Raw genomic sequence first — 26,774 nt, 5'->3', positions numbered from 1 at the left:
TATATTAGTTCATTCAAAACTTGTTCTAAATACTTCCTTGTCCGATTAACTTGTTAACATGGGTTTCAAATGGCAAGAATAACAAACAGCTGTCAAAATTAATACAACCAACATCTTAGCAGACAAAAACTTCTCTTATTTCCTTATTTTAATTTTCTTGTTATTATTATTGAAAAACAAACTGTATTAAACCAGTCATAACATTGAAAATAATATGCTACAATTACCTCTACCAAGATACTAAGACAAAACAAATTCAATTTAGTGTAAAGTTTACAATAGCACACAAATAAGGTAATCAACAATCACAGAAATGAACTAGAGTGGAACCCACCTTTATTAGTTGGAATATATCATCAAGATAATTCCTGATGTGTTGCTTCACAATAGCAATCAATAGAGCCAGTTGTTGAAAGAGAAACTCTCGAAAGTTCACATCAGCTGTTCTGATAACGTTGAGAAAGCTGGGCATTACTTGTGAGATGTATGGTACACATTTTATACCAAGTGACTTGAAAATAAATGTTACAGCCTGTAAATAAATATTACCAATGAGTTAAACACCTTTTAATATAATGTTCTTACTACGAGAATCAATTTAATACTTAATAAGCTCATTATGATGCAAGGAGATGCAGAGGAGATGATGGCCATGAAATCATGGTAATTTAAAAATGTATAATTATATGGACACACCCACTGCTAAAATCCACTAAATAAAATTAATTGATATAATTATTTTGTAGTAGTGAAGTGTATTTAAAATAAAATTAATTAATTGAATTGTACAGTAAAACCTTGATTATCGGAAACAACTTGAGAAGTAGTGAAAACAGTTTCAGTAACCTTGAATCGAGAAATTATAGAAAGAACAAATAAATTGGGCAAGCGACAACCCCAAAACAAAATATTCACTGTGAGGGCTATCAACGGAGGACATCACTTCAACCTCTCGCACTGGGCCGATGTTCACAAAAAAGAGCAATAAAAACTTTCCTCCTCAATATCATTGGAGCTTCCACTAGCCACACACCTAGTCATAGCTATGCTATCTGTAGATGACTCACCATCCTTCCATCCCTACATGTTCCCCCTTACAGCCATCACCGCCTCTTTCACATCTAATATTTGTATATTAATACCGCACTCGCCAATACTTAAAATTAAGCCAAACGTACTGATTCTGACAGAGCATGGTCTTAAACGAGACCAAATAGAAAACACTGTAATCACAGGATACTATCTCAAGGCCCACTTCTGTAGAACAGAACATAGGAAAGGTGGGGTTGCTATCTATGTTGACAAGAACCTTGTGAGGCATACAGAAGAACTTATTGTTGTCCAGTTCTGCAGAGAGATTACGCTTGAGGCTGCTCTGATCAAAATCAGGCTTAAACAATCAGTTATCCACATTCTTGGTACATACAGATCTCCTAACGGAGATTTTGATTTAGCGCTAGAAACAGTGTCTAATATAATCACTAGTACAAGAATAGACTACTATCCTCTGGTCATAATGGGGGACATAAACGTTGACATTTTAAATCCTGACAGAAGAAGTACTTTATTAGATGAGACTCTGGCCTCTCATAAACAGCAAGAGGGTACAACTTCCAGCGACCAGAATTACCCCAACTACACAATCCTCTATCGCGACTGGATTTGTTCTAATATTGACACTGAGAAGCTTGACACAAAGGTTATCCATGCTGGCATCTCAGACCATACTGCCCAAAGCTGTGAGGTCAACTTCGCAGTAATAATACAGGATAATCCACTCAGAATGAGTCGCTGCCTCAGAAGAAAAAAATCTTCAAGAGCTCAAATGCATACTTGGGGGAAGAGAACTGGTCAAACATTCTGCAAACTGAAGATGCTGACGAAGCTTTTGAAAGATTGAGCTCTACTCTACGACTTGCCATGGATGCAGCATGCCCTCAGAGGAAATTTAAAACACGCCATAAACTAAAACCTAATATTTTGCTGACCAAGAAGCCAATAGACTAAAGGACAGATACCTGATAGCCCTTAGTAAATATGAAATGACAGGATCTATTGATGACAAGGAAGAGTCAATAAGATGTAAAAAAAACTATGACCTACGACTGAAACTCCTCAGAAAACAAGCGGCATCAGACCACATTGCCCGTGCCGACAATAAATCCAAGGCTATGTGGGAAGTTATAAACACAACATGGTCCAAGAAAGGAAAGTCAGTGAACGAAATAAAGCTAGAAGTTAATGGAAAAATCATTGACAACTCTGTTAGAAGTAGCAGACCATCTAAACTCTCACTTTTTACACATAGCTGAAAAAACGTTAGAAAAAAAATAATGGAATAATAAGAACTTTTTTACCACCTGTACAGCCAACACTTCAACAGCTCATAAACCTTCGAGAAATAAATGAAAATGAAGTCAGAACAATCATTAACAACCTCAAATCAAAAAAACTCATCAGGTTTAGATGAGATTTCTTCAAAAAATACTCAAATTTTGCCCTGAAGAACTTGCACTGCCCCTCGTCGACATATTCAATAAGTCTTTCAGAAGTGGTAAAATTTCCTTCAGCTCTAAAACTATCAAAAGTGTATCCAAAATATAAAAATGGAAGCTACTTAGATGCCAGTAATTATAGACCTATCTCTCTTGTATCCACTTTCTCAAAACTGTGCGAAAGAATTGTTCTTAGAAGGCTACTGGACCACTGCGAAAAACATAATCTACTGACAAACTGTCAACATGGCTTTTACTAAAGGCAGGTCTACCACCACTGCAATAATAAAAATGGTAGAGTCTCTTATAGATAGTATTGAAGAAGGGAATTTAACTACTGGAATTTTCCTAGACTTTAGTAAAGCGTTTGACTGTCTTAGCCATGATCTCATCATCCGGAAACTGGAAAACTTAGGAGTAGCAGGAACAGCTAAAAATTGGTTCCAAAGTTACCCTTGGAGGACGAAAACAACTGGTTGAGCTAAGCAAAACAGAAAATGGAATATCCAATTATGTAAGATCTAGTCTCTCTACCTGTAAACCGAGGTGTTCCCCAAGGATCTGTTCTTGGACCAGTACTCTTCATCCTTTTCACTAACGACTTACCTCAATACATTTGGTGATGCATGCTTAACCTTGATGTATGCTGACGACACAACCTTGATGTTTAGTTGAAACCTCAACTGAAAATATGGCAATCACATCCTACCTATCCTCAACATGACCTATCAGTACTGTCATAACAATGACTTAGCAGTAAACACTACCAAAACTGCCCAAATAGCTTTTGGAAGGAGATCTGAATGTGTGCCATGTATACCAGATGTTGCAATGAATGACGAAGTCAAGTTTTTGGGCATAACTCTGGATAAAAACTTATCCTGGACCTCTCATGTAGACAAACTCTGTGGGAAGTTAAGTTCCAGCCTCTATGCAATTAAAAACATCAAAGCTTCTACTGATGAAACAACTACAAGAGCTGCTTATTTCGCTTTGTTTTGAGGCTCACATAAGATATGGTTTAGTAGCATGGGGAGGAACATCAGCTGGTCAGATTCAAAGGGTTCTCAAAAAAACAAAAAACTGCAGTCAGAACACTTGCAGGGCTGCAACCACCAAACAGCTGTAGAGAAGCCTTTAGAACCCATAAGATCCTCACTATCGTATTTCACTATACATTCAAGAAAAAACTGTGATGCACGCAGTAGTAAGAGAGGGCCTACCAAAGCGGGGTGAAGTTCATCAGTACAACCTCAGAGATACTACTTTGTATGACCTTCCAGCCCACCGACTGTCACAGTTCGAAAAGAAGGCCTACATACATCGGGGAGGAAGCTTCACAACCACCTGCCATCAGAGCTGAGAGACAAAGGAGAGAATGAACTCAAACCAGCACTACACAAATGGCTTGCTGACCGCCCCTTCTACTCCATAGAAGAATTTTTTTCAAAGAGTATTTGACATTTAAATTTTACAATGTAACCTTTTATATCATAACAAAAACTTTATATTTTGTAAAAAAAAAAAAAAACACTTGTAGTGTTTACTATGACGCTAATACTGTTCTCAATGAGCATGTTAATAAAAGAATTTTTGTCTATTGTTCTATTGTCTATTGTCTATTGTCTACTCCTGAAAGCAGCAACCCTGTTTCCCCATTAACACGCTCAGTGCTCATCTTGCAGTAGCAAGTGTTGTTTAGTCTTGTATCTGATTTTTTCACAAAAAAATAAGTTTATATTCAGTGGAATATGAATGTTTTTTAAAACACTATTTATTTTCTATACAAACTTTAAAATAATATGGTAGTATATTTGTAGTATAATATAGTAGTATATTTTTATAATTTGATTATATCTATGTATATTTCCCAGAAGTTCTTCATATTAACATAACCTTGCATTACTGGAAATTTCAGTTATCCAAAACGTGTCCATCCCCTATTATTTCCGATAATCAAGGTTTTACTGTACTTTCAAAACTAATTATGGCTATACTAAAAATAACTAATTATCATAGAATATTAGCAATGAAAAATTAACTACATTAATAGTACAATGTACTGGGAAGTGATGCTTGTAAAATCCTTGTATCTGAATTGATAAGAGTTTATATTTTCTTACTATTTGTGTGAGGACAGCACAATATTATTGTATCACATCACTATAGGCTTGCACTATTCACCTGATGCAGATCTGTTATTAGCTCAGCTCTTATAATTCTAGGGTACACTTTCTTATACCTCTTTTAAGGGTTATTATTTCAAAAAGTTTGTCCCAACATTTTTTTATGCAGAAAGAAGACAAATTAAAATTAATAACTATTATAATAAAACCACAATATGACTTGATTCAAGTCAAAATTTAAAATTGTACAATATTAAACTATGTGACTGGTTTTTAATTCGTATATACATATAATGAATCAATAACGAATACCCAAACAGAGAAAGAAAAAAAGAACAACACTCTGTTAAAAATGCCTTATTTAGCACTAATAAAACATAAATGTGCCAGCTTCCCCTTAAAAATTATTTGTAGCTAAAAATAACTAGTGAAGCAAATGTTGAATTGAGGAAAGGAGTGTCAGAAGTGTTGGCTTTTATAACTGTACTGGTGGCGTCTTGTTAGATGTTTCATGTTTTTGAGATTTCATGAGCTCCCAAATAATTAGGAGCTGACATGCTGATTGTGTGATCTGGATTTAATATTACTTAGTCTACTGTGTTTCTACTAGATATCGTTTGGATGTTCCTAACTGTTTCAGTTGCAAAATTAACCTAATTATTTCATTTCCATTTTCGTTTCTGCCTGACACTTGTAGGTTTGTATTGGCTGTTTTGCTTTTCAGGACCTGACAGCTCAGCTGTACACTGCATTATTTGCCTTTTCTTTTACACTTCATATCGTTACAGATTATGAAAACTTACATGATTCTAAAGTTAATAAGGTTGTGTAGAGTGATTGTGAATATAATTTAAGTGATACTGATGGATGTGTGGACAATGCCAAGTGCCACTGCACCTTTGTTTGTTGTTTTGCAAAATTGTTTTAAGGCTTTTTATACTTTAGTAAATTACTAAAGAAAGAACAGTGAACCATGTAAATATTACTATGTATGTATTATGAAAAGAATTTGATGGCTTTTTTAATTTAGTCAATTTAAAATAAGACTATAGAACATTTATTTTAAACAACATTTCATATTTAAATGCTCTACCATAAATAAAAAGTTCTATAACCAATACCAATACCAAAGCACTTATATTTTCACAAAAAGTAATTGCTGCAACCTGACCAGCAGCGGCCTAAATAACTACTTCAATGGGTTAATGAGAGCATAGGAGTCTTTCTCTACAGAGAGACAATCAATGATTAGAACATTAAACATAAATTCATTTATTATTACAGTATGTACAATATTGAATAAACAAAGATTGTTTTCAACTTAAAACTTTTAATTCACTGACCTGAACAACCATAGTGTGGTGTTGAGAGAGTGTGGGGTCTCTGATGATTCTCATCAGAGTAGCGATGGCGATGGCTGGATAATATTCCTCCAATGAGCAAGAGCTCATGTTTACTAGCATTTCACTTGTGGTGAGCTCTAAAACATTTCAACAGTTCATTGAAGACTAGCACTCTATAAGGTGAGTTAAAAAAGTAATGGGAATTTATAAGTTTCACAGTTTGTAGTGTCCGATTGTCAAGATCTTTTATTATGTTGGTACTCATGCTCCTGATATATAATACAATTTCCAGCTGTATTTATTGTTTACTTTTTCAATGGCAGCTTCTAAGCTTACGTGTATTATGAACTCAAAAATGTTCTTATGGATCAAGATATGAAGAAATGGATCAAGAATTTGTATCAAATTTTGTATGAAAAATGAAATAAAGTGTGAGAAATGTTAACAAAGACCTATGGTGAGTCTGCTATAAGTAAAACAAGAGTTTACAAGTGGTGTAACATTTCAAAGATATACATTGAAGATGACGAATGCTCCAGATGCACCAGTGAATTCCCAAACAATTACTTCCATTAATAGTCTGTTTGTGATGAAACGAAAAGATATATATCTTAAACAGTTAGTCCAGGCAGGTCCGTTCTAAGATGCTCTGGGCATGTCACTGGCAGAAGATTGAATGTGAGATTGTGTGGAAATTAAAGTTAGGATTTATTAGAAATGATTAGTTATAATAACTAGTTTAGTTTTATGAGAATATTAAAAGCATCATTTTATTTAATGCGTTTAACATTTACAAAAGTAGTTAGTTTATAATTTTTAAATTTTCATTTACATGCTAAAATATTTTATTGATTTTTCCATGCTATTTAAATGTAACTATGTTTGATTTTTAATCATGAGGTAATATATAATTTATTTTTTTAATTTCTTGTTGTTACAGGTTAAGTCTAAGAAGCCACATGGGCCTAACTTTCTCTGTTATAAAGAATTTTTCATTTAGTTTTTTTATTTACCATCAACAACTGATGAAAACGTAAAAAAGTGGAATAAATGGTTATGAACGATTGCAGTATTACGATCAGAGAAGTTGATGATGATGTTGGCATATCAATTGGCTCATGCCATGAAATTTCCCGAAATTTCTGGGCATAAAACGTATGGCAGCAACATTTTCCAAAAATTAGAATTTTGAACAAAAACAGCGGCGAATGAAAATTACTCAGGAGTCACTACAGAAGTCAACGACGATGCAGAGTTATTGAAATGTTTTATAACAGGTGATGCAAACATGGGTTTACGGATATGACATTAAAACTAAGGCTCAATCATCTCAGTGGAGGCATTCTGGACCAAGACTGAAAAGGCTCAACAAGTGCAGTTGAACTTGAAGGTTATGCTCACCGTCTTCTTCGATTTTAATGGTATAGTGCATTGTGAATTCTTGCTACAAGGTCAAATGGTAAATAAGGATACTACCTGTAAATTCAATGCCGTATGCATAGAGCAATAAAAATAAATTTCAAAAAATGTTTATTTTGAAAAATAAAAATAACTCTAAGAGGGCATGGTTTTAAGAGCATACACGATTTTAAAAGCACATTACTGAAAGAGCTAAAGGCTATCCCAAAGATCGAGTTTGAGAAGTGTTTCAAGGATAGAAAGAAGTGCTGGCACAAACAAGTCCATAATAACTAATGGGAACTATTTTGAAGGTGACAACAGTAATGTAGATGAATAAATTCTTTTAATGAAAAATCCCTTTACATTTTGAACATAAATTGTGTATCGATAAGGATCTTTAAAATTAAACATCAATTGAAAACAGCATTACCCTTACCGTGACTGGCTTCTGCCTCAGATTTGAGGTCTGTCATGGAGAGTAGAGCTGTGGAATCAACCTGAGTGTCAATCTGACCTAGGTTCATCTTGTGTTTGTATGGGTCCAAGGCTCCTAGCAGACCCAGCACTCTGATCGTTTCACGCCTGAGAACATTTTACTTTAGGTAGAACAGGGAAAGAATACAATTCAATCTCCACCATTGATGCAGTGTATAAAAATAAATACCACCACATAGGATGTTTTTGCAGCTTAGAAGTAGTAATTAATTGTAAAATACAAAACCACCCAATAACAAAGTTTTGAAAGTGAGCTTTCTTATAATAACCCTTTCAAAAGTAACACCCCCCTACATCAATTTGCTAATAAACAGTATTGTAACGGTAATAACAAGACGTTATACGTTATTTTATAATTTCAAATATTATGAATTTATGAGGGCAAGTCTGACAGGTATTTATTTCTTTTGTGGAATCTATGAACGTCTTATATATTTGTAAAGCCATTCTAATTTTCTTCTAAAAGTCTAAATAATACAGACTTTGCAATGTCATAATTTAAAATTATATAAACAACAGCAAGAATTCATCAGTCAACTTCAAATAACATGCACTGTTAGAAACATTCTCTATGATTTTCAAAAGAAGTTTTTTGCAAAGTCTCTATATTTATTGTTTGTTACTTCAAGTAGTAGAAAATTTGAATAGCTTTTCAAATATACAAGACGCTTATATATATCACAAAAGAAATAAATACCCGTTAGACTTGCCCTTGGTTAGATTACATAAAATTAAAAATATTCAGGTGTTTTTAAGAATAAAACTATTTAGCAAGTTACCATATATAATTTATTTATACATGCATATTAGGGTGGTCCAAAAAGTTCAAATTTATCCTAGACCTCTGAGCACGCACTCACGTTTTTACTACAGTTGATAGTTTAAATTGCCAAAATTTTAATAGCTTAGTTATTGTAGAAGGCAGTGCTTAACATCTTAGAAATTTTGAAAATGTTGTCATTTTCTTAGTAAAAAAATGTATATTTATATGTTCTTTTCAAGATTAAGTTTTTGTATTTAAAATAGATGTAAAGATAACTGTATACAAAATTAAAAAAATAAAAACTGTTAACAGTTGTTTGTTAGGGTTGTTTTTACTACATGATATCATTTTAGACTTGTATTTTTCATATATAATGCCATTACCTTATGATGGGCTGTTGTTCAGTTTTCAAGAAGTTAATGAGGGTATCTAGTAGAGCAGGATATTGGTTGTAGGGGCGAACCACAAAACCAGTGGCTCCCACCAACTGTCCGAGAGCCCACAAAGCCACCCCTCTCTTCTCCGGGGAGCTGGCATCTCCCAGCATCTCCAACAAGATTGCCAACAGCTCTCCCATCCAGGGCTGGATCTTCACACCATTCACCTGCTCATGGAGTAAACTTTGAATAACCAATTAGCCAAGCTGATACTCAAGTTCATGGGGTACTTATATTAGTAAATGATCAAAACCACATTAAGAGTGTTGTAAATTATTTCATTTCTTACATACAATTTCAGAATTAGGTTCTTTACAAACAACTTTATTAGTATAAAATTTAGTTTTCATAATCTCAATTCTTTTCACAAGGGTCCTTTTGTTCATGAATAAAAAGGAGGTTTTTTAGCACATTAAAACATAGTTTTAAATATAACTGTAAAATTAACATTGCCAGGTATTTTTATTTTCAACCTAATTTCAATAAATGTACTAATACATTTGTGTTAAGGTTCTAAACTTTTTTAACTCTTCGTACGCTAAATAATCAGTAGAAATAGCTACTGTTATGCTTAATGAATTTTTTTTTTTAATTTTTAATTTTTTTATTGAACATATTGGTTAAATAATATATAAAAACACATGTTATGTTAAAAAATTATTTTTATATTATTTACATAAATACATATAATACATAATAAAAGTTTTCAAGTAATTTTAATTTTTTTTTCATTTAATTTTTTAAGACTTGATACATATTAGTTTAAAACAAAATAATTTGGATTTGGTACACTGTTAAAAATTAAATTAGAAGGCACAAAACAGTTAGAACATTGCACAGTTAGAATTGAGCTTGACTGTGGTAGACTTCAAAACAGTCATCCGGATGGACAGCAGATTGGCATTGCATGTCTTGCAAAGATAAATGGTTTCTTTCCTCAGACCTCTCTTCAAACACACGACGCACCTAGCTGTTCCTTTCCCCCTTTTTTCATAAAGTGAGTCTTTCCACTGTTAGGTAACTAAACAAACAATGCACGTTCAGCTGTCGTTTTCACGAGCGAGTTTACCCGCTCCGAGCGTAGAGACGGCAGGCCGAGTGCGCGCACAGGCGTTCACAGCCTACAAAAACCAGATGTTGTGACTGACGACAGCTGTTTTGATGTGTCACGCTCCACCAATATCACAATGGAAGACATAAGAAGCATTCATGAACATTCTGACGGGATTTCGTGGTACTGAAATGTTTATAATACGTTGTTAAGAGATACCGCGAATTATACCGCTTAGCGCGCTACGGGGAAATTACGATCGGCGATATATACCGCTTAACGCGTACGAAGGGTTAAGTTTAAAAAATTTGTTATTTACAAGCGTCTGGCATCATATTTATAATCATCCCATACCAAAAAACCACATAATATTTGTGGTTAAGGTTTTTAAATTAAATATATTATACAGAAATATGAGTTTTGTCCACAACTACAACTCTTAGACTGTGACATTCTCTTTTCACTTAAAAAACAAAGTAGATGTGATTAATATAAAAATCAATAAATTGTGTGGATTGCACAACTATAGACTAAATAACACTTTATTATAGAAACAATTTGTGATATAAATATTTAATTATTATCAAAATATAATTTTTATAATAGTCATGTACACTGTATACAGGTAGGATAAACCATCTATATAAAGGCAGTAACGAAAATATTGCCTATATACAAGGGCGGTTTGATAAGTCTGGTAACTTTGTATGAAAGAGTGGGAAATTTTTGGAACCTGCACTGTTGTTGGTAAGCCTCATTTTTCCACGGATTTTACAGAAAGTTTCGAATGGCAGCTGTTATTAGTTGACTGTTGAAGTGGAAACTGCATAGTTAGTTCCTTAGGATGGAAAAAAATGAATTTTGTGCGGTCATTAAACATTTTTATATGAAGGATTAAATTTGAGTTAGATAAAGTCCATGTAGATTCTGCACCAACAGTGAAAACCATTTATTTTTGAATCAATGAGTTTAAACGTGGTCAGAGAAGCACAGAAGATGAAGCATGCTCTGGTCGGCCCGTTGAAGTCACCACACAGGAAACCATCGATAAAGTGCATGATATGGTAGTGGAAGATAGAAGATTGAAAGTTTGAGAGATAGTTAACATTGTAGGCATCTCAACTGAAAGAATTGCAACTCACTTTGGTTCAAAGACAGAAACGAAAGAACATTTCTACTCAGAATCACAAACTTTTCAGGCACAATCTACAGGACTTTTTGCACATATTCATAACTGTGGATGAAACTTGGATACACCATCACACTCCAGAGACCAAACAATGGACGAAAAGTGGGGAGATTGCACCAAAGAAAGTGAAGATTGTTTTGTCAGCTGGAAAGGTGATGGCAACTGTCTTTTGGGATTCCCAGAGTATAATCCTGATAGATTATTTGGAAAACGGCAGATCCCTAACTGAGCCCTATCATGCTGCTCTGCTGAATTGTTTGAAACAGGAACTCATTGAACATTGAAAAACGACCAAGACTGGCATGGAAGAAGGTGCTGTTTCACCAGGACAATACTCCAGCCCACACAGCCGCAATGGCGAAAGTGCTCAACTTATGATTCAAATTGGTTCCTCACCTACCCTATTCACCAAACTTGGCTCTGAGTGACATCTTATTCTCAAATTTGAAAAATTGGCTTAAGTGGGAATTAATTTTAATGAGAAAGTGTCCGTTGCTGTAACGGACTTGCAAAGTTTGACATTGAGTTGAAAAAATTGAAAACTCAAAGGACCTAGTGTATAGCCTTGCAAGGAGACTATGTTGAGAAATAAAGTAAGTTTTTGCCTTTAAAACAACATTTTATTCTATTTTTACCAGACTTATCAAACCACCCTCATATATAGCTCTAGATATTATGATATTTTCTTCCTTCTACTTTCCATCTGCATTTTAATACAACACAAATGATCAAAAGTGAAAAGATATACTGCAATATAGTGTATTAACTAGATAATCCACACTGTGTAATATATTATATAAAGGAACTCTTGTCCCATAACCAAAATTTATAGTTTATTATAAATGAGTAAAGAAGCTGAACAGAACAGTTCAGGCAGTCTGGGCCAGCTGACTATATAGATCTTATAAAAAATAGTTAACTGATTATAGACAAACAATTACAAACGTATGACAGACCTCAGCCAGATCACCGATGGCAGTGAGCACACTGATGACCACTCCAGGATTAGGTTCTGGCTCCTTCAGCTTGGGTACGAGCACCTTGAGTATGGGCTCCATGTAGTTCCTGATGAGCCTGGGAGCGTTGACCACGAGATGATCCAACATGCGGGCACTCTGTTCCTTGTTACGACCCATCCCACTGTGTTCCAACTCTGTCAGGAACTGCAACAACCAACAATTTTTTCTACAATTATTGCAATTTATACCATATTTTTGTGATTAAAACATTGTTAATTTGTTTATATTTTAATATGTTTAGATGTTAATCCACTGTAGGGCTAATTATGTTGTTTGAAGATAAAGATAAATTGTCTTCTGATTCCTTTAACAAAATATTTATTTACTTAAGACTTTAAATACCATTAAAAGTTTAACTGAAACAGACTCAAATGTTCAGATTGTGAACTACTAGACTAAAACATAGACATATTTGAATTCAGAATCTATAATTAATGCTTTCTTAACTGTGTTATTATTACCTTGCTTTAGTTTATGAATCTAAACTACGTGATAGTAAGTCCAGTATTTAACATACACATTTGACTTAACACAAGAAAAACAGCTCTTCCATAAAGACACATTCAATTTTGCATTAGTGTATAATATAACAATAGTTAAAGAAACAACTATAATATTAACACTGTAAGATAACAGTTAACTATGAAAACCATTACAGAGATGTGTAAAAATCAACCCATTTTGTAGAAACTATATCTACAAAAATTATTTTTGTAAACTCACTTTTGTCACTTATACAAATCCATAAAATAAAAAAATTAAACTATTATGTCCTCCTAAAAATAATTAAACTAAATATTTCAGTTCTGTTTAAAATAATTTTCTAGTACAATTATTATACACAAATCCTTATTACAAACTCTTAACAAGATAACTAAAAGGGAATAGAAAATAATACTTACCTGGATTAATGTTTTGCGAAGAGAAGGCATTACATATGCAGGGTTCAATGAACTTAGCCGTCCAATAGTACATAAGGCCATTTCTCTTATCTCAAAAGCTTCATCATTCATAGCAACAAACAGTGCACTCAAATTTTCAGCTTGCGCCAAATGGTTGTCAAAACTTTCATCTAAAGATGCCATGACCCAGTAACGTACTTCAGGATCTGTAACAGTAAAATAAGTATGAAAATAATTTTAAATTTCATTTACAGATAACATAGTTTTTAAAGCATGAGACTGAGTAAGGAACAGTTTAAGCAATTGCACATTTATTTTTAGTAATTGAGATTCATCAACTGTCTAGAAACATTTACCAAAACTCGTTAAATTCATTTCATACAAAAACAATACTACAAAGAATTTTTAAAACCTTTTGAAAAGCATCTACTTGGTTATAAAAATCCTATATATTAAAAAAAAATGCTTGCAAAAACACCAAGCCATATGATATTCATCTTACAGCTATTCTATAATAGTTTCTGATAACTATTTATTCAATGGATTGTGAAATGTTGTACTTAAAACATTGTGAAAACAAAAAACGAATATGATCTGCTCCAAAATTAACCTCCTGATACCATAAATAGCAGAAAAAAGCATAAAAACAGGGTGTGTAGAGATTAAAATGAAATGGGCAGTCCTCTACTTTTACTAAAGATTACAACATTGACCATACTGGAGAAATTGTAACCATGGACAGTGTAGGCTACAAACACTTTCATACAATAAAGTAAGTAAGTAGTTGGGTAGTGCCGATGGCCGAGCGGTCTAAGACGTTGTACTTTGAGTCTGAGTTAGAGATAGCGCGGGTTTGAATCCTGTCTGTAACTGTTGCACTTTTATCAGTACCATCGACCTTGTACCACATCGACTCTCCCCCCCTTATTCTGTTTGATAAGATCCTCGCACAGACCAGTAGCTCATGAGGACGAACAGAGTAAGGCTTAAAAGGGGATCAGCTTCTCCTAGAAAAAAAGAGTTCCGATATTGTTGAACGTTACTCAATTGCCGGAGTTCATTTTTTTAAAGTGGAATACTCATCTCACATGAACATCAGTTTCTTTGTTTGTACAACCTATACTAAAACATTTATGCCACTTGTATGCTGCTGTTTTGTTTTCAACCTTCTCCATATATTTTTTCAGCATTTCAGATTTTGATTTCTTAGAAAAAATGTAAAATTTGAAGTAGCAGACAAAAGTGAAGAAGTCATTCAAAAATCTGGTCAATAATTAGGAACATCCTTTAGGCAGAAACTATCAGCAGCTGTTGAGAGGAAGAACTACTTGCAGCTATTAAAAGAAAGAATGTCACACTATCTTACATCTAACATTGCTAAGGAAATATAAATTTATATGACACTAATTTTAATATTTATAATAAATAGTATTTAATAAGTCCAAACTATTTCTCACAAGTTTTCTACCAATTTGAACTATGAACAAACAACTATAATCACCAGTATCGGTAATGCCGACGACTAGAAGTTTGCCCAGTACTTCGCTGACAGTAGCCGTGACAGTGTGTGAGTGGCGACTACTAGAACTCTCCACAGCCAATCGCAGCAGGCGGGAACATGTCCGCACCGCTTCTAGTCGTACTTCTTGTTGCTCACTGTTCAAAAAGTGCTCTGCACACCGACGTACAAACTGCAGCAACGAGTGACCTACAACACACAACAGCAAACAGTTGTCACCATATAGTTGTAATTTTTTAATTTCCTACAAACTAAAATCCTGTTTCCTTTACCTACATCTAATTATAAATTTATGAAGAAATGTTTTTTGTAACTCTTGGCACAATTGTTTCTGCTTTGAAAACTAATACATGCTCACTGTGGCTATTTTCGCCCTTGTCTTCAGCATTGAACAAGTGGTTACCTAAAGATTAATGGATGTTGACTTTAAAGAACCAAAAACTGAGACAAGAAGAATAAACTTCCAAGTATTAAATTTCATTCCTATTTGTGACTATACTGAAAGGAAGTAGTAAATTTATTTTTGGGTCAAAAGATTATAGGGCAGTCTGTCTACCAGTCTGTGCAGTTACTCTTTGTTATGTTCTGACGAGTCCTTCAATATTACACTGTATTTGGTTTATTTATTATAGGGCAGTCTGTCTACCAGTCTGTGCAGTTACTCTTTGTTATGTTCTGACGAGTCCTTCAATATTACATTGTATTTGGTTTATTTATTATAGGGCAGTCTGTCTACCAGTCTGTGCAGTTACTCTTTGTTATGTTCTGACGAGTCCTTCAATATTACACTGTATTTGGTTTATTTATTATAGGGCAGTCTGTCTACCAGTCTGTGCAGTTACTCTTTGTTATGTTCTGACGAGTCCTTCAATATTACATTGTATTTGGTTTATTTATTATAGGGCAGTCTGTCTACCAGTCTGTGCAGTTACTCTTTGTTATGTTCTGACGAGTCCTTCAATATTACATTGTATTTGGTTTATTTATTATAGGGCAGTCTGTCTACCAGTCTGTGCAGTTACTCTTTGTTATGTTCTGACGAGTCCTTCAATATTACATTGTATTTGGTTTATTTATTATAGGGCAGTCTGTCTACCAGTCTGTGCAGTTACTCTTTGTTATGTTCTGACGAGTCCTTCAATATTACACTGTATTTGGTTTATTTATTATAGGGCAGTCTGTCTACCAGTCTGTGCAGTTACTCTTTGTTATGTTCTGACGAGTCCTTCAATATTACATTGTATTTGGTTTATTTAATAACCAAATTTATGCATTTAGTGTGAGTTAAAGCTTAGAAGTAATTCTTCATGAAAATGAGCTATGATCTAACCTTAACCTTTTCTTCAAAAAAATCTTAAAACCTTATTCACAGAACATTACATTAATTCAAAATTTAGAACATTAGCAATCAAATAAATTCTAAATGGCAAAACATCTCGCTACTGTAAAAGTTTAAGATGGTCTTACAACAAATTTACATACATTTTTGTTTAAACAATTTGTTAAAAAATTATTTATTAATACACAATAATTATTAATATTTATTAATACAAACACATTAATGGTAATTTTAAAACTAGTAATAGGCTATTTTAAACATTTCAAAATTAAATATGACACTTATTGTAATTATTTATTAGTTATAGTTAACTTAAACAGATACAGTACTTCCAATAGCCGAATAAAATATTACAGTTTTTTTTAAATAAAAAACAGAATATTATAATGATGTTGAAAATACTTAGAATAAATCTTTATGTATGAAAATTACCATCAAAGTTGAAGCTGCCTAGAGTACGGAGAGCTAAAACAATGGATGCAATCTCCTGTGGCTCAGAACTGAGACTGGCAGAGACTCCAGGGATGTGAGAGGTCCTCACATGTTTGTTCATCAGCACCTGAGACAGCATTCGGAGCAAACCTGCAGCAACCATAGTGCTCTATAACTCACTTTATCAGCAAGCATTATTATCATTTTAACATCAAGACTCAATATACATAATCTTTATAGAATGATCCTCTCAATGAGTTTGGTGAAATTCAAATAATAAAATACAACTTATAAACATCAATGTAGATAAACTCGTTTTAGGAATGTTTCAGATCTATGAAAAGAAAGCATGTACAGAATACAGCATAAGTTTGAAATGATGAATAGATTTAAAAGGGATGAAAACTATAAGGCATTTACGAAAGATTAGGCTTGGTAACTATTAATAACAGTGTTATATAATATTGTAAAGTTCAGTGTAATATTGGTTAAAATTATCAATTCTATATGCTTCAAAACTAAGTATAACAACTTTTCATTTACCATACGGGTTTTGTTTTTAATGTTGTCTTTAAATTTACTAAGTTTAAATAAATGTGTACCACAGTACAAATGCAAATGCTGAGATCAGCTCCAGTTCACAGATTTAACTCCTGGAATTTGAAATTATGTACGGCTGAAGAGATCCAAAAAAAGTCATAAGAAGAAGCTCAAAATAAACTCTTTTTCATCGTTTCAATATCAGAGTCTCCTAGACTACAAAATCAATCAAGTACAATCTAGATGAAGAGGAGCTTTCTTTTTCTCATCAGGTGCATCTTGTGACATCAGGAGTCAAGTTCTGACTGTGTCAGATTTCAGACGCTGCACTAAGAAAGATGTGAACTGGACCTGGTCTCGGCATTTGCATTAGATAATTCCTTGCCAACATTGCTACGTTATGTGAAGTAACAAATTATGAAATTCATTACGACATTATACAGGGTGTTTGAAAAGTATGGGTACGGCTTAATATTTTAAAAACCATAGGAGATAACATCTATAAACTTTGCACAGTGTCATATGGCTATGTAAACTATTTTTACTTGCTATTACCGTGACATGCCAACCATGGGGGTACGGCCCACAGAGGAAAACATGGAAATCTTAAATTGAAGCATGGGTCGAGTGATACCTCATTTGGAAGAGCTCACTTAGTAGAGTTGAATGCCGCAAACCGCATCTCAAAAGGTTTATCCAATCAGAAATGGCGGGTAGTTTTAGGTACACATTGTGAAGTACATTATGCGCTGCCATTTCTGACTGGATCGTCGTATTCTGATGCGGTTGGCGGCGTTTCACTCTACTAACCAATGTGTTTTCACTGACTTTTTTTAATTAGCAAATTATGTCATAAATTTATAACACAATAAATAAAACTAAAAAACATCGGTATTTGTTGTGTTTTATTTATTGTGTTATAAATTTATGACATAATTTGCTAATTAAAAAAAGTCAGTGAAAACACATTGGTTAGTAGAGTGAAACGCCGCCAACCGCATCAGAATACGACGATCCAGTCAGAAATGGCAGCGCATAATGTACTTCACAATGTGTACCTAAAACTACCCGCCATTTCTGATTGGATAAACCTTTTGAGATGCGGTTTGCGGCATTCAACTCTACTAAGTGAGCTCTTTCAAATGAGGTATCACTCGACCCATGCTTCAATTTAAGATTTCCATGTTTTCCTCTGTGGGCCGTCCCCCCATGGTTGGCATGTCACGGTAATAGGAAGGAAAAATAGTTTACATAGCCATATGACACTGTGCAAAGTTTATAGATGTTATCTCCTATGGTTTTTTAAAATATTAAGCCGTACCCATACTTTTCAAACGCCCTGTATGTTAAGTACAATACTGAACAGATTTGATCAAATTTGTATATTTAGAATCTATAAATACATTATTAAAACATGCTTTAGAACACATAAATTCTTAAATCTGGGTAAATAAATAACTAAATATGTATTAATTTTAATAGCCAGATTTCAAAGACTACTGTACATAAAGTAGTAGATAATTTCAGACAAACGTTTAAAAAAATGTATTTTTATTTTCTAGAAATTTTTTGCTAATAAAATACTAAATACAATGATATATAATGTAGTACTATTTTGTACCACACACGTGAAATAAATAAACATAAGGCAATTTGACCACAAGTCCCAGGATTAATGTAGTAATAAGATCAGTGGAGTTACCTGCATAATACGTTCGCCTATTGATCTGTTTACATAGTGATGTAGTGATCATGCTGTTATGACATGCAAGTGTAAAATAAATATAAGATCAACAGGTGTTGCCTATTTGTAATTGTATTGCCTATTTTGGTACATACATTTTTATAATTTAAAGAACACTAGCTACAGGACAAGAACAACTGGGGAACAGGAAAATCATAATGCTAATCCATACATAAATATAAATATTTTAGGACTGGCAAAATACAGAACTTAGAACAATTATTGACATAAAATAGTTTTGATGAAGCTACCTTCAGAAATGTCAGGCTTGAGCTGGGGGATGCTTGTGGCAAGCTCCCGCAGGGAGGTGGTGAGGGCAGGAGAGAGTCCTGTGGCCAACATGGGTTCCAACAGGTCCTTCACATCAGACTTGATGAGGGTCTTCACTGCATGTCCCAGTAGTGTGATACACACAAACACAGTTGGCTCGATACCTGACGTCCGCTTCTTGCTAGGAGTGTCCTGTCAAAAACACATGCCAACTGATCGTAAAACTGAGGTGAAATATTTTAATAATATTGTTTACCACTTGTTAATCATTTTTTATAAACATGTTCATACTGAAGGTTGACTGAAGACTGAAGAGAATATGACACCTTTATTAACCTGAGGAAAATAACAGACAGTATATACATGAAGCATATGGTTATTTACAAGATTCTAGTAGTATCATTAAAAATGCTAGCAATAACATAACAATTATATAACTCACTAATTCGGTAATGACCAAGAAATCACATTATATATAATCATGGTTTTAAATCCTCCAAATCAGACATACACATTTTAAAGTAATATATTTCTATTATTATTTAGACATTTTTAAGCATGGTAAAACAATGCACTATTTTGTGCTTAGAACCAAAGTAAACTATTTAGTTTAATCATGACAATGATTACTATTGGAAAATACCTTAGTAGGAAGTGAAGCTCTGATTATCTCCATTATTTTAGGAAGGTAGGGTTTGATGTGATCCTCCACTGCCACTGCTATTAGACCAATGGTAGTAAAGGCGGTGGCTCTGTCCCGATCCCTTCCTCTCAGGGTTGTCAACAAATACACCATCGTCGGATTCAGGTGTCTGAAAAACAACATTTTCCTTGACATTTGTCTCATACTTACATTAACAAATGTATGCTTACAAAGCATATTAATTTATACATGAAAACAATATAAACAGGTTGAGGTTTTTGCTATTATATCTATATTTAGTTTGATTTCAATAAAAGAATTTAAAAATCAGAGGCTATAAAAGGGAGGCTCATTGTTAACAAAATGCCTACTACTGCAGCTTGCTGCCGCTAGCTGAGTCACTAGAAACAGCTCATGGCCATAGTGATTCGGTAATTGATTAAAAGTAAATCCCTTAAATTTAATCCTAATTTCTCTTACTACTATTTCAAAATAAATATAATACTAAATAAGTCAAGAAAACTTAATAAAATAAGTAAACATAGTTATGGGTAATTAGCATGATAAAAACTGGTACAAACAATATGCATAAGTTCTACAAAACAATTTTCACCATTAAAAAGTATTAAATATTGTTTATTTGTTCGTTTTCATTCATTTAACATAAGACTGAAATGTGTAGGTAGACTATAAACAATTCTAAAAATTCAACCGTAAGAAGTGACATGTGTCCTGCAATGCACAGAGAGAATGGAGAGAGACAATCATATTTCGAAGCTAAGGGGGAAATTGGAGTTGGCCACCACTGCAGGCCATGGGAGTGTTAGAACAAAACAAAAAACATCCTGAGAAGTGCTAAAGTTAATTTGCCATAAAAAATGTTTAACAGTGTGCATATGTATGTGGTGGTCAGAGATGTGATACTGAACGTGGTTGTGTATTAAATATTCAATGTACGAGGTGCAATGCATTTATCCAAAGACTTGTTATAACAGATCCAATATTTCAAGGATGTTGGTGATGACAAATGTTTAATAGTAGAGGCTAATAAACTTGGGGATCCTAGCAGATTGGATGTCACCATCATTAATACAATGCTGTAAAACCGAATTGGAAGTGTAACAGAGTGAACTTAAGGATTGCTATCAGACAGACTCTACTCTCAGTCGTACTAATGACTTCTGTATTCTACTCAGCATACGTTGGCTTCATGATTTTAGAGAAGTGAGTCAACGCCAATCCCAAAGTAATAACAAAAGAGTGCTGATAATCTCCTAATGTCAAATGTATTTCTTTGAAAATTACACACCTTTAGGAGAGTGTACAGTACCAGTTTTTGCTTATCTGTAATAAACAAAAATTTCTCAATAATTCATATTTAACAAGAAAACGGATAATTAAATTTAGAGTACATGCAGAAACTCTGCCACAGCAGCACAGAGAAGGTGCAAGTAACCAATATACAGTACACACACACACACACACACACACACACACGTGCGTGCGCGCAAGCACACAATACATAAAATGGAAATATGAATACTTATTAGACACAAATTATAGGTTCGGCTGCAACTACGATTAGTAACATATAAAGGATATTCTGCCATCCTAAATAATGGTTAATGATATATCCAAACAATTGCTGGGTTTTAAACAACAAATTCATTAATAATATTGAATTATTCCTGAATTTGGAAAAAGTTAAAGTTAAAAGTAATAAGGAGAAGAGTAACTCACTTACTAACTCATCTACTTTATTAAAGTATTAACTATGTTAAGGTATAATTTCTTATTACAATGATTGAAAAGTATTCACTAAGAGAGAAAATACATAGAACTTTTAATACCTGTTCTAAATAAACTTTAGAATAATCTCACAGAACTACTCACGTTTTCACAAATTTCTCTTTGTTGAACGCTGCAAGCCTAGGCAGAATGGCCAGCAAAGTTTGAAGGATATGGGTAGACCGAGATATCCTCTGTGCCAAAGTCTCACTACAGACATCATCAAAATGTTCGATCATGAGACTGCGACAGACGGAGCTCTCAAACAGCATGTGTTCAGGATTGGACTTGTTGTTGGCCAGCACTATGGAGCTGATACTAGTGTGAGACGCTGTGCTCTGGCGTGTCTTGGTGGAGATTAGTGGTGACTTTAGCCGAGGCAGCAAACTTACAGAGTCCTGAACAGAACATTATTCAACCATTCAACTAGTGTTCAATACTTTACAGCAAAATTTGTGTTTATATCACGTTAAGACTCAGCCTTTAGTCTTCAAAATAGGTATATATATATCATTAGCCAGAAATACTAGACTTTATTGCAATAGGTATTGTTCAGTTTATAAAATCCAATTTCATTTTAATCCAGCCACTGTTCCCCAACACAGAAAAACTTCAGAAAAGCACTACAACAGTCACCATATTCATACAATGACGAAATGACCTTACTGCAAATTCCTTTACGACACCATTACAATATCAAAAGCTAAAACATAATTAAATATTTTAAAAATAAACTTAAAATTGTAAATAAAAATGTATGTTTAAGGATTTCCATTACTTTAATTAATACAAACACTTTTAAGGATTAATAACTACTGTAAATTTAAAATTACAGTCCCTCTAAATTCCGTCTAAATAGTCCAGTAGAGCAACAGGTTGCAACCTAAAATGTTATTATTACCTGTAAACTGATCGCAACTGGATTATTTACCAGCATAGTTGTTCTGCTTAACAGTGTCTGAAACACCCAGAACTTCTTGGCACATTTAGTAGACCATTCTGACAGAACATGGAGTTCCGAAGAAGTGAAGCATTACAAGAACACTCTGGTTCCAAAACAATCTGAGGGAACTAGTTCCACTTCTTTGGACACATTTCCAATTCTTATCACTCAGATTAAGCATGCCTAATTCTCATCCTCCAATAACTAAGGATCTTTAGGACCATGTAGAACTCAACCCCAAGACACTTTTTGATTGGGGTCTGACTTCAATATTTTAACCAGACTTAACTCCAAGTTCCAACTAATTTCCAGAAGCAAATCTAAATTCTCCTAGATCCCAGTTCTCAATTAGTGAAAATTGTGAAATGACAGATGGAATAATATACATTTTTTAAGTACTAATGTGTCCCTTCAGAAAGGTGGGTAGTTATTTCCCCACAAATCCATTCAAATTACCATACCAAAGGCCTTACTAAAGTATTAATTATACTTTAAAATTATTGGTTAAATATAACATAGTCTAAACAAAATTTATAGAAATAAAAATATACAAGATTAAATGTATATACCGAGGGTGGTGTAGTAACTGGGCATTGCAACTTCTGCATCAAATCTTCATAGGAGCGTTCCCACTGGGCATTACTACATCTCATCAGCTCGTTGAGCACCAGCAATGATCCATGAACTCTATCATCTCGATTTACCCCTTTTTCTTTGGTGAATGTGTCGTCAAATCCGTTTGAAGCTTCATCGTAACATTGCTTGTACCTGCACAAAGGTTATAATTTTCAACAGACTACATAACAAAATTAACCGCCTTTTTAATCATCCAAGAAATGACAAGAAAACAACAGACGATTACAGAGTAGAACTAGATCTAGAAGTTATAGATCCAACGATTTTTTGAGAATGATGAGACGTGTTAAAATAATGTTCCTGGACATAACTGATTTTCAAAATTGAACAGAGAAATCATAATGGCTTGACTTCCACTTTGTCTATAATGGTTATAACACTTACAAAGTAAAAATCTTTATGTTTTCAGTGTGAATTAAAATAAAAGATGTTTAAAATAGAGTAAATATTTTACTCTATATCTCTCTCAAAGTCAAATTTTGTTATATATTATGTATTTCACTTGCCACTGAGGTTTCTGAGTCTGTTTCGCAGTCTCCCGCTGTGCCGTGACCACCAGAGCGGCCCGAAGAGCTTCCACAGCACCTTCTCTGATTATGGGTTTCTGATCTCTTATTGCATTAAATATCAGATCAAAAAATAGTTGCACTTGCTGGAAGAAGTATGTAGGAACACTCACAGCGAGTTCTCTTAACACCAACACCTACAAATAATACAAAAAAAATAATATAAACTTAATAACTCAAGTCTTATGTTCAGTTGTAAAAATGTACTATCAACTTTCATAACCCATTTCAGAACAACTCATAAAAAATATAACTATTTAGCATTTTCCTGCTTATCTATTATATTTGTTGCACTTAAATGCTGGGAATAGAAAATGAGGATTTTTAAGGGCCTCAGAAACCTCTCCACAAATCATAACACATTTTGTTAATACAATTAAAACATGTATCTTACACGTCAATATGAAGATGAAATATATACATGTATAAAAAACGTAAATCTCATTCATACACCATTTTAAACTTCTTACCATGATAAGCTATTTGAAAATCTAAACTGAAAATTTAAATTTTTAAATATCTATACACTACAAAAAATATATTCTTACTTTCATTTTTTTTTAGTTTTCTTTAGATGTAGTTTTAGTATTTATGTATTAAACTTAACCCTGGAACTGGACATCATTTTTCCCAAAATGGCAGACACTTTTTGGTGATTTTGTAAGGGTTTTGTATTTTAATCACTGCTCATCTATTTTTTAAGATAAAAACATTTTAAAAACATCAATGTCTTTAGAAATAAATGTATTTTTCCCAAAAATATTAAAGATTGAATCATTTAATGTATTTTTATTTTTTTACAGATTAACGTAAAAATATTAGTAAAGAATAATTTTTTCTCAAAATGTATAGCACCCTCTCAGGTAATATGAATTTTTTTAGAATAATTCTAAAATATACAAAAGTTTGCTTATATACCTCAATTACAAATTACAACAAAAATATTTAGATAAAAGAAGTTTATTGGTACTTTTGAATAATATATCTATAAAAACTACAAAATCTGAAAAAAGTTTGTATAGCACTATTATGTATACCATTGTGACATTTTGAAATCTATTGGATGAACAAATATTTATTTCTAAGAGATACATATATGTAGAAGAGAAAAATATGATATTTATAGAAGTTTACATTGTATAAGATATTTTTATATGGTAACAAACTTTTTTTAACTTTTACATAAGTCAAAACTGTGAAATAAATGCCTAACTTTTTTAGCTAACAATTTTCTTTTCATCCAAAAATTATTTATAAAGATAGTACTTTTATTGAAGTTTACAAAAATGTATTTTTATCTCTATTATTTTTTGTTAAAAAAATAAAACAATGGTCATAGAAATAAAACGCTAATACCTTACCTAAAAGTAAAAGTAAATACCTAAAAAGTAAAAAAAAAAAAACTTTATTGTGTAAAATACATGAATATGCTTTTATAATAAATACCTTTGCAAAAATTTAAATCAAAATTTAATTTTAATTAAAATTAAATTGTCTACAAAATAATAAAACACTGAACCTACGTGAACATAGGCTTATTTTCAGTTTCACAAAAATCCAACCTATTCAATAAAACTTAACCTAACCTCTACATTTTTCACTTCACTAATTAAAAAAAAACACTAAACAAACTTTTATTTACGAAAAGTCCAAAATATCCAAATAAATAGCAAGCAACACACTAATACCGGCAATGGCGTAATAACAACAAAGAAATCAACATGGCAACCAAGCCATGCGTTGTTCTTCTCTACTGGCTGAGTCGGTGATTGCGCAACAGAATAAAAATAAAATACTAGTTCATAATCTTCGTTGATGATACTGTTGCTTAGAGCAATTCTTCTTCTTTGTTTTGATATGATTTTCACTATTTCCAGACAACGATAAAATAACAAAATTTAATTAAGCTATTTTCGACACATTAGGCATTTTGGGATTTTACAAAACACGAGCTTTTCAAACGCTTATTTTATAAACATTTATTTTCCTACTGGCTATTGAAAAGATGTTTCTGAAAGCCAAGAATACACTGTTTTCAATGACGACACTTACGATCATGTAGAACGTAAACTCACGATAGGAAATTTTTACAAACATACGGTAATTTTAGCGTGTTCGGAAATTACGCAAACAAATGGCAATCAGAATAATGTGAACATCCAAGTTTAGAATTTTATAATGAAAGATTTAACGTAACTATAGAACGTTTTATGATATAATATGAAACCTTGGATCTTTATCTTTAGATTTACGTATGTTTTACTTCAAACAAAGTAAAAATAGACTTGCTGTGAGAGATCATATTACGACATAGTTAATGCGTCGAAAATAGCTTAAGTAGTGCCATTTTGAAACTGTAGTTAATGCGTCGATAATCGCTTAAAGCCAGTTGCAGGGTTAACTTAAATATACAATAACATTTGATAAAATATTTGAGGATATTTGAAAAAATATATTAAATCTAGATTAATTGATATCAATTAAAGCACTGCCAACGGCCCAGCCCAGCCTATTTGGTCTCGGCTGGCAGCAATAGGTGGGTGTCCATTTAATTGCATGTGTTTCGACTTTACAAAAAGGCCGGGAAGGGCTGGGCTGGGCCTGTCTCAGTGGGCGGATGTTCATTTCATTACATGTGTATTGACATCAAAAGAATCCGGGACTGGTCTGGTCACAATCAGCGTCATGCTTTACCCTTCTGACTTCCTAGTACAGTTTCGCATTTTACATTGAAAACAAAATAAAATAAGTGAAATGATAATAATGAAAATTAAAAAATGTGAAAAATGAAAATGAAATTGAAGAGGCGGAGTTAGGGCTATTATACCCTCTCTACAACTCAACCTCATATTGTATACAGAAAATTTACAATACTTTGATACAAATGCGGTACTTTAATTAGAAAATAACAAAATTGCTTAACCTATACAAAATTAAATTAACTTAAAAGTAAAAATCTATATATTGAAATGAACTCAAAACTTAAAATACAAAAGAAAAACTTTATGTAAATTGTAATAAATACAAGAAAAATTCAAAATGAAGAAGCAAAGACACATTAAATCACTCTAACACACTAATTGACCACATGACTAAAACAAGCAGAACCCCCAACACCCCCACAGACAAGCTC

The 26,774-nt window shown here is 33.0% G+C and overlaps 1 protein-coding gene across 1 annotated transcript in view; it reads right to left on the bottom strand.

The window, feature by feature from the left end:
- Nucleotides 1–26,774, bottom strand: part of LOC124362792 (serine/threonine-protein kinase mTOR-like) — a 78,464-nt gene that overhangs the window by 38,352 nt on the left and 13,338 nt on the right. The window contains 13 exon segments of the mRNA XM_046817599.1: nt 335–532; nt 5,965–6,101; nt 7,802–7,947; nt 9,007–9,227; nt 12,257–12,463; nt 13,222–13,427; nt 14,723–14,929; nt 16,512–16,661; nt 19,047–19,257; nt 19,709–19,877; nt 21,602–21,894; nt 23,009–23,207; nt 23,582–23,778. Coding sequence (XP_046673555.1) covers nt 335–532; nt 5,965–6,101; nt 7,802–7,947; nt 9,007–9,227; nt 12,257–12,463; nt 13,222–13,427; nt 14,723–14,929; nt 16,512–16,661; nt 19,047–19,257; nt 19,709–19,877; nt 21,602–21,894; nt 23,009–23,207; nt 23,582–23,778 — 2,541 coding nt within the window.

The sequence above is a fragment of the Homalodisca vitripennis genome, chromosome 5 (assembly GCF_021130785.1).
Source record: "Homalodisca vitripennis isolate AUS2020 chromosome 5, UT_GWSS_2.1, whole genome shotgun sequence".
In the NCBI taxonomy this organism is placed as follows: domain Eukaryota; kingdom Metazoa; phylum Arthropoda; class Insecta; order Hemiptera; family Cicadellidae; genus Homalodisca; species Homalodisca vitripennis.
This window is presented reverse-complemented; position numbering and strand designations above follow the sequence as displayed.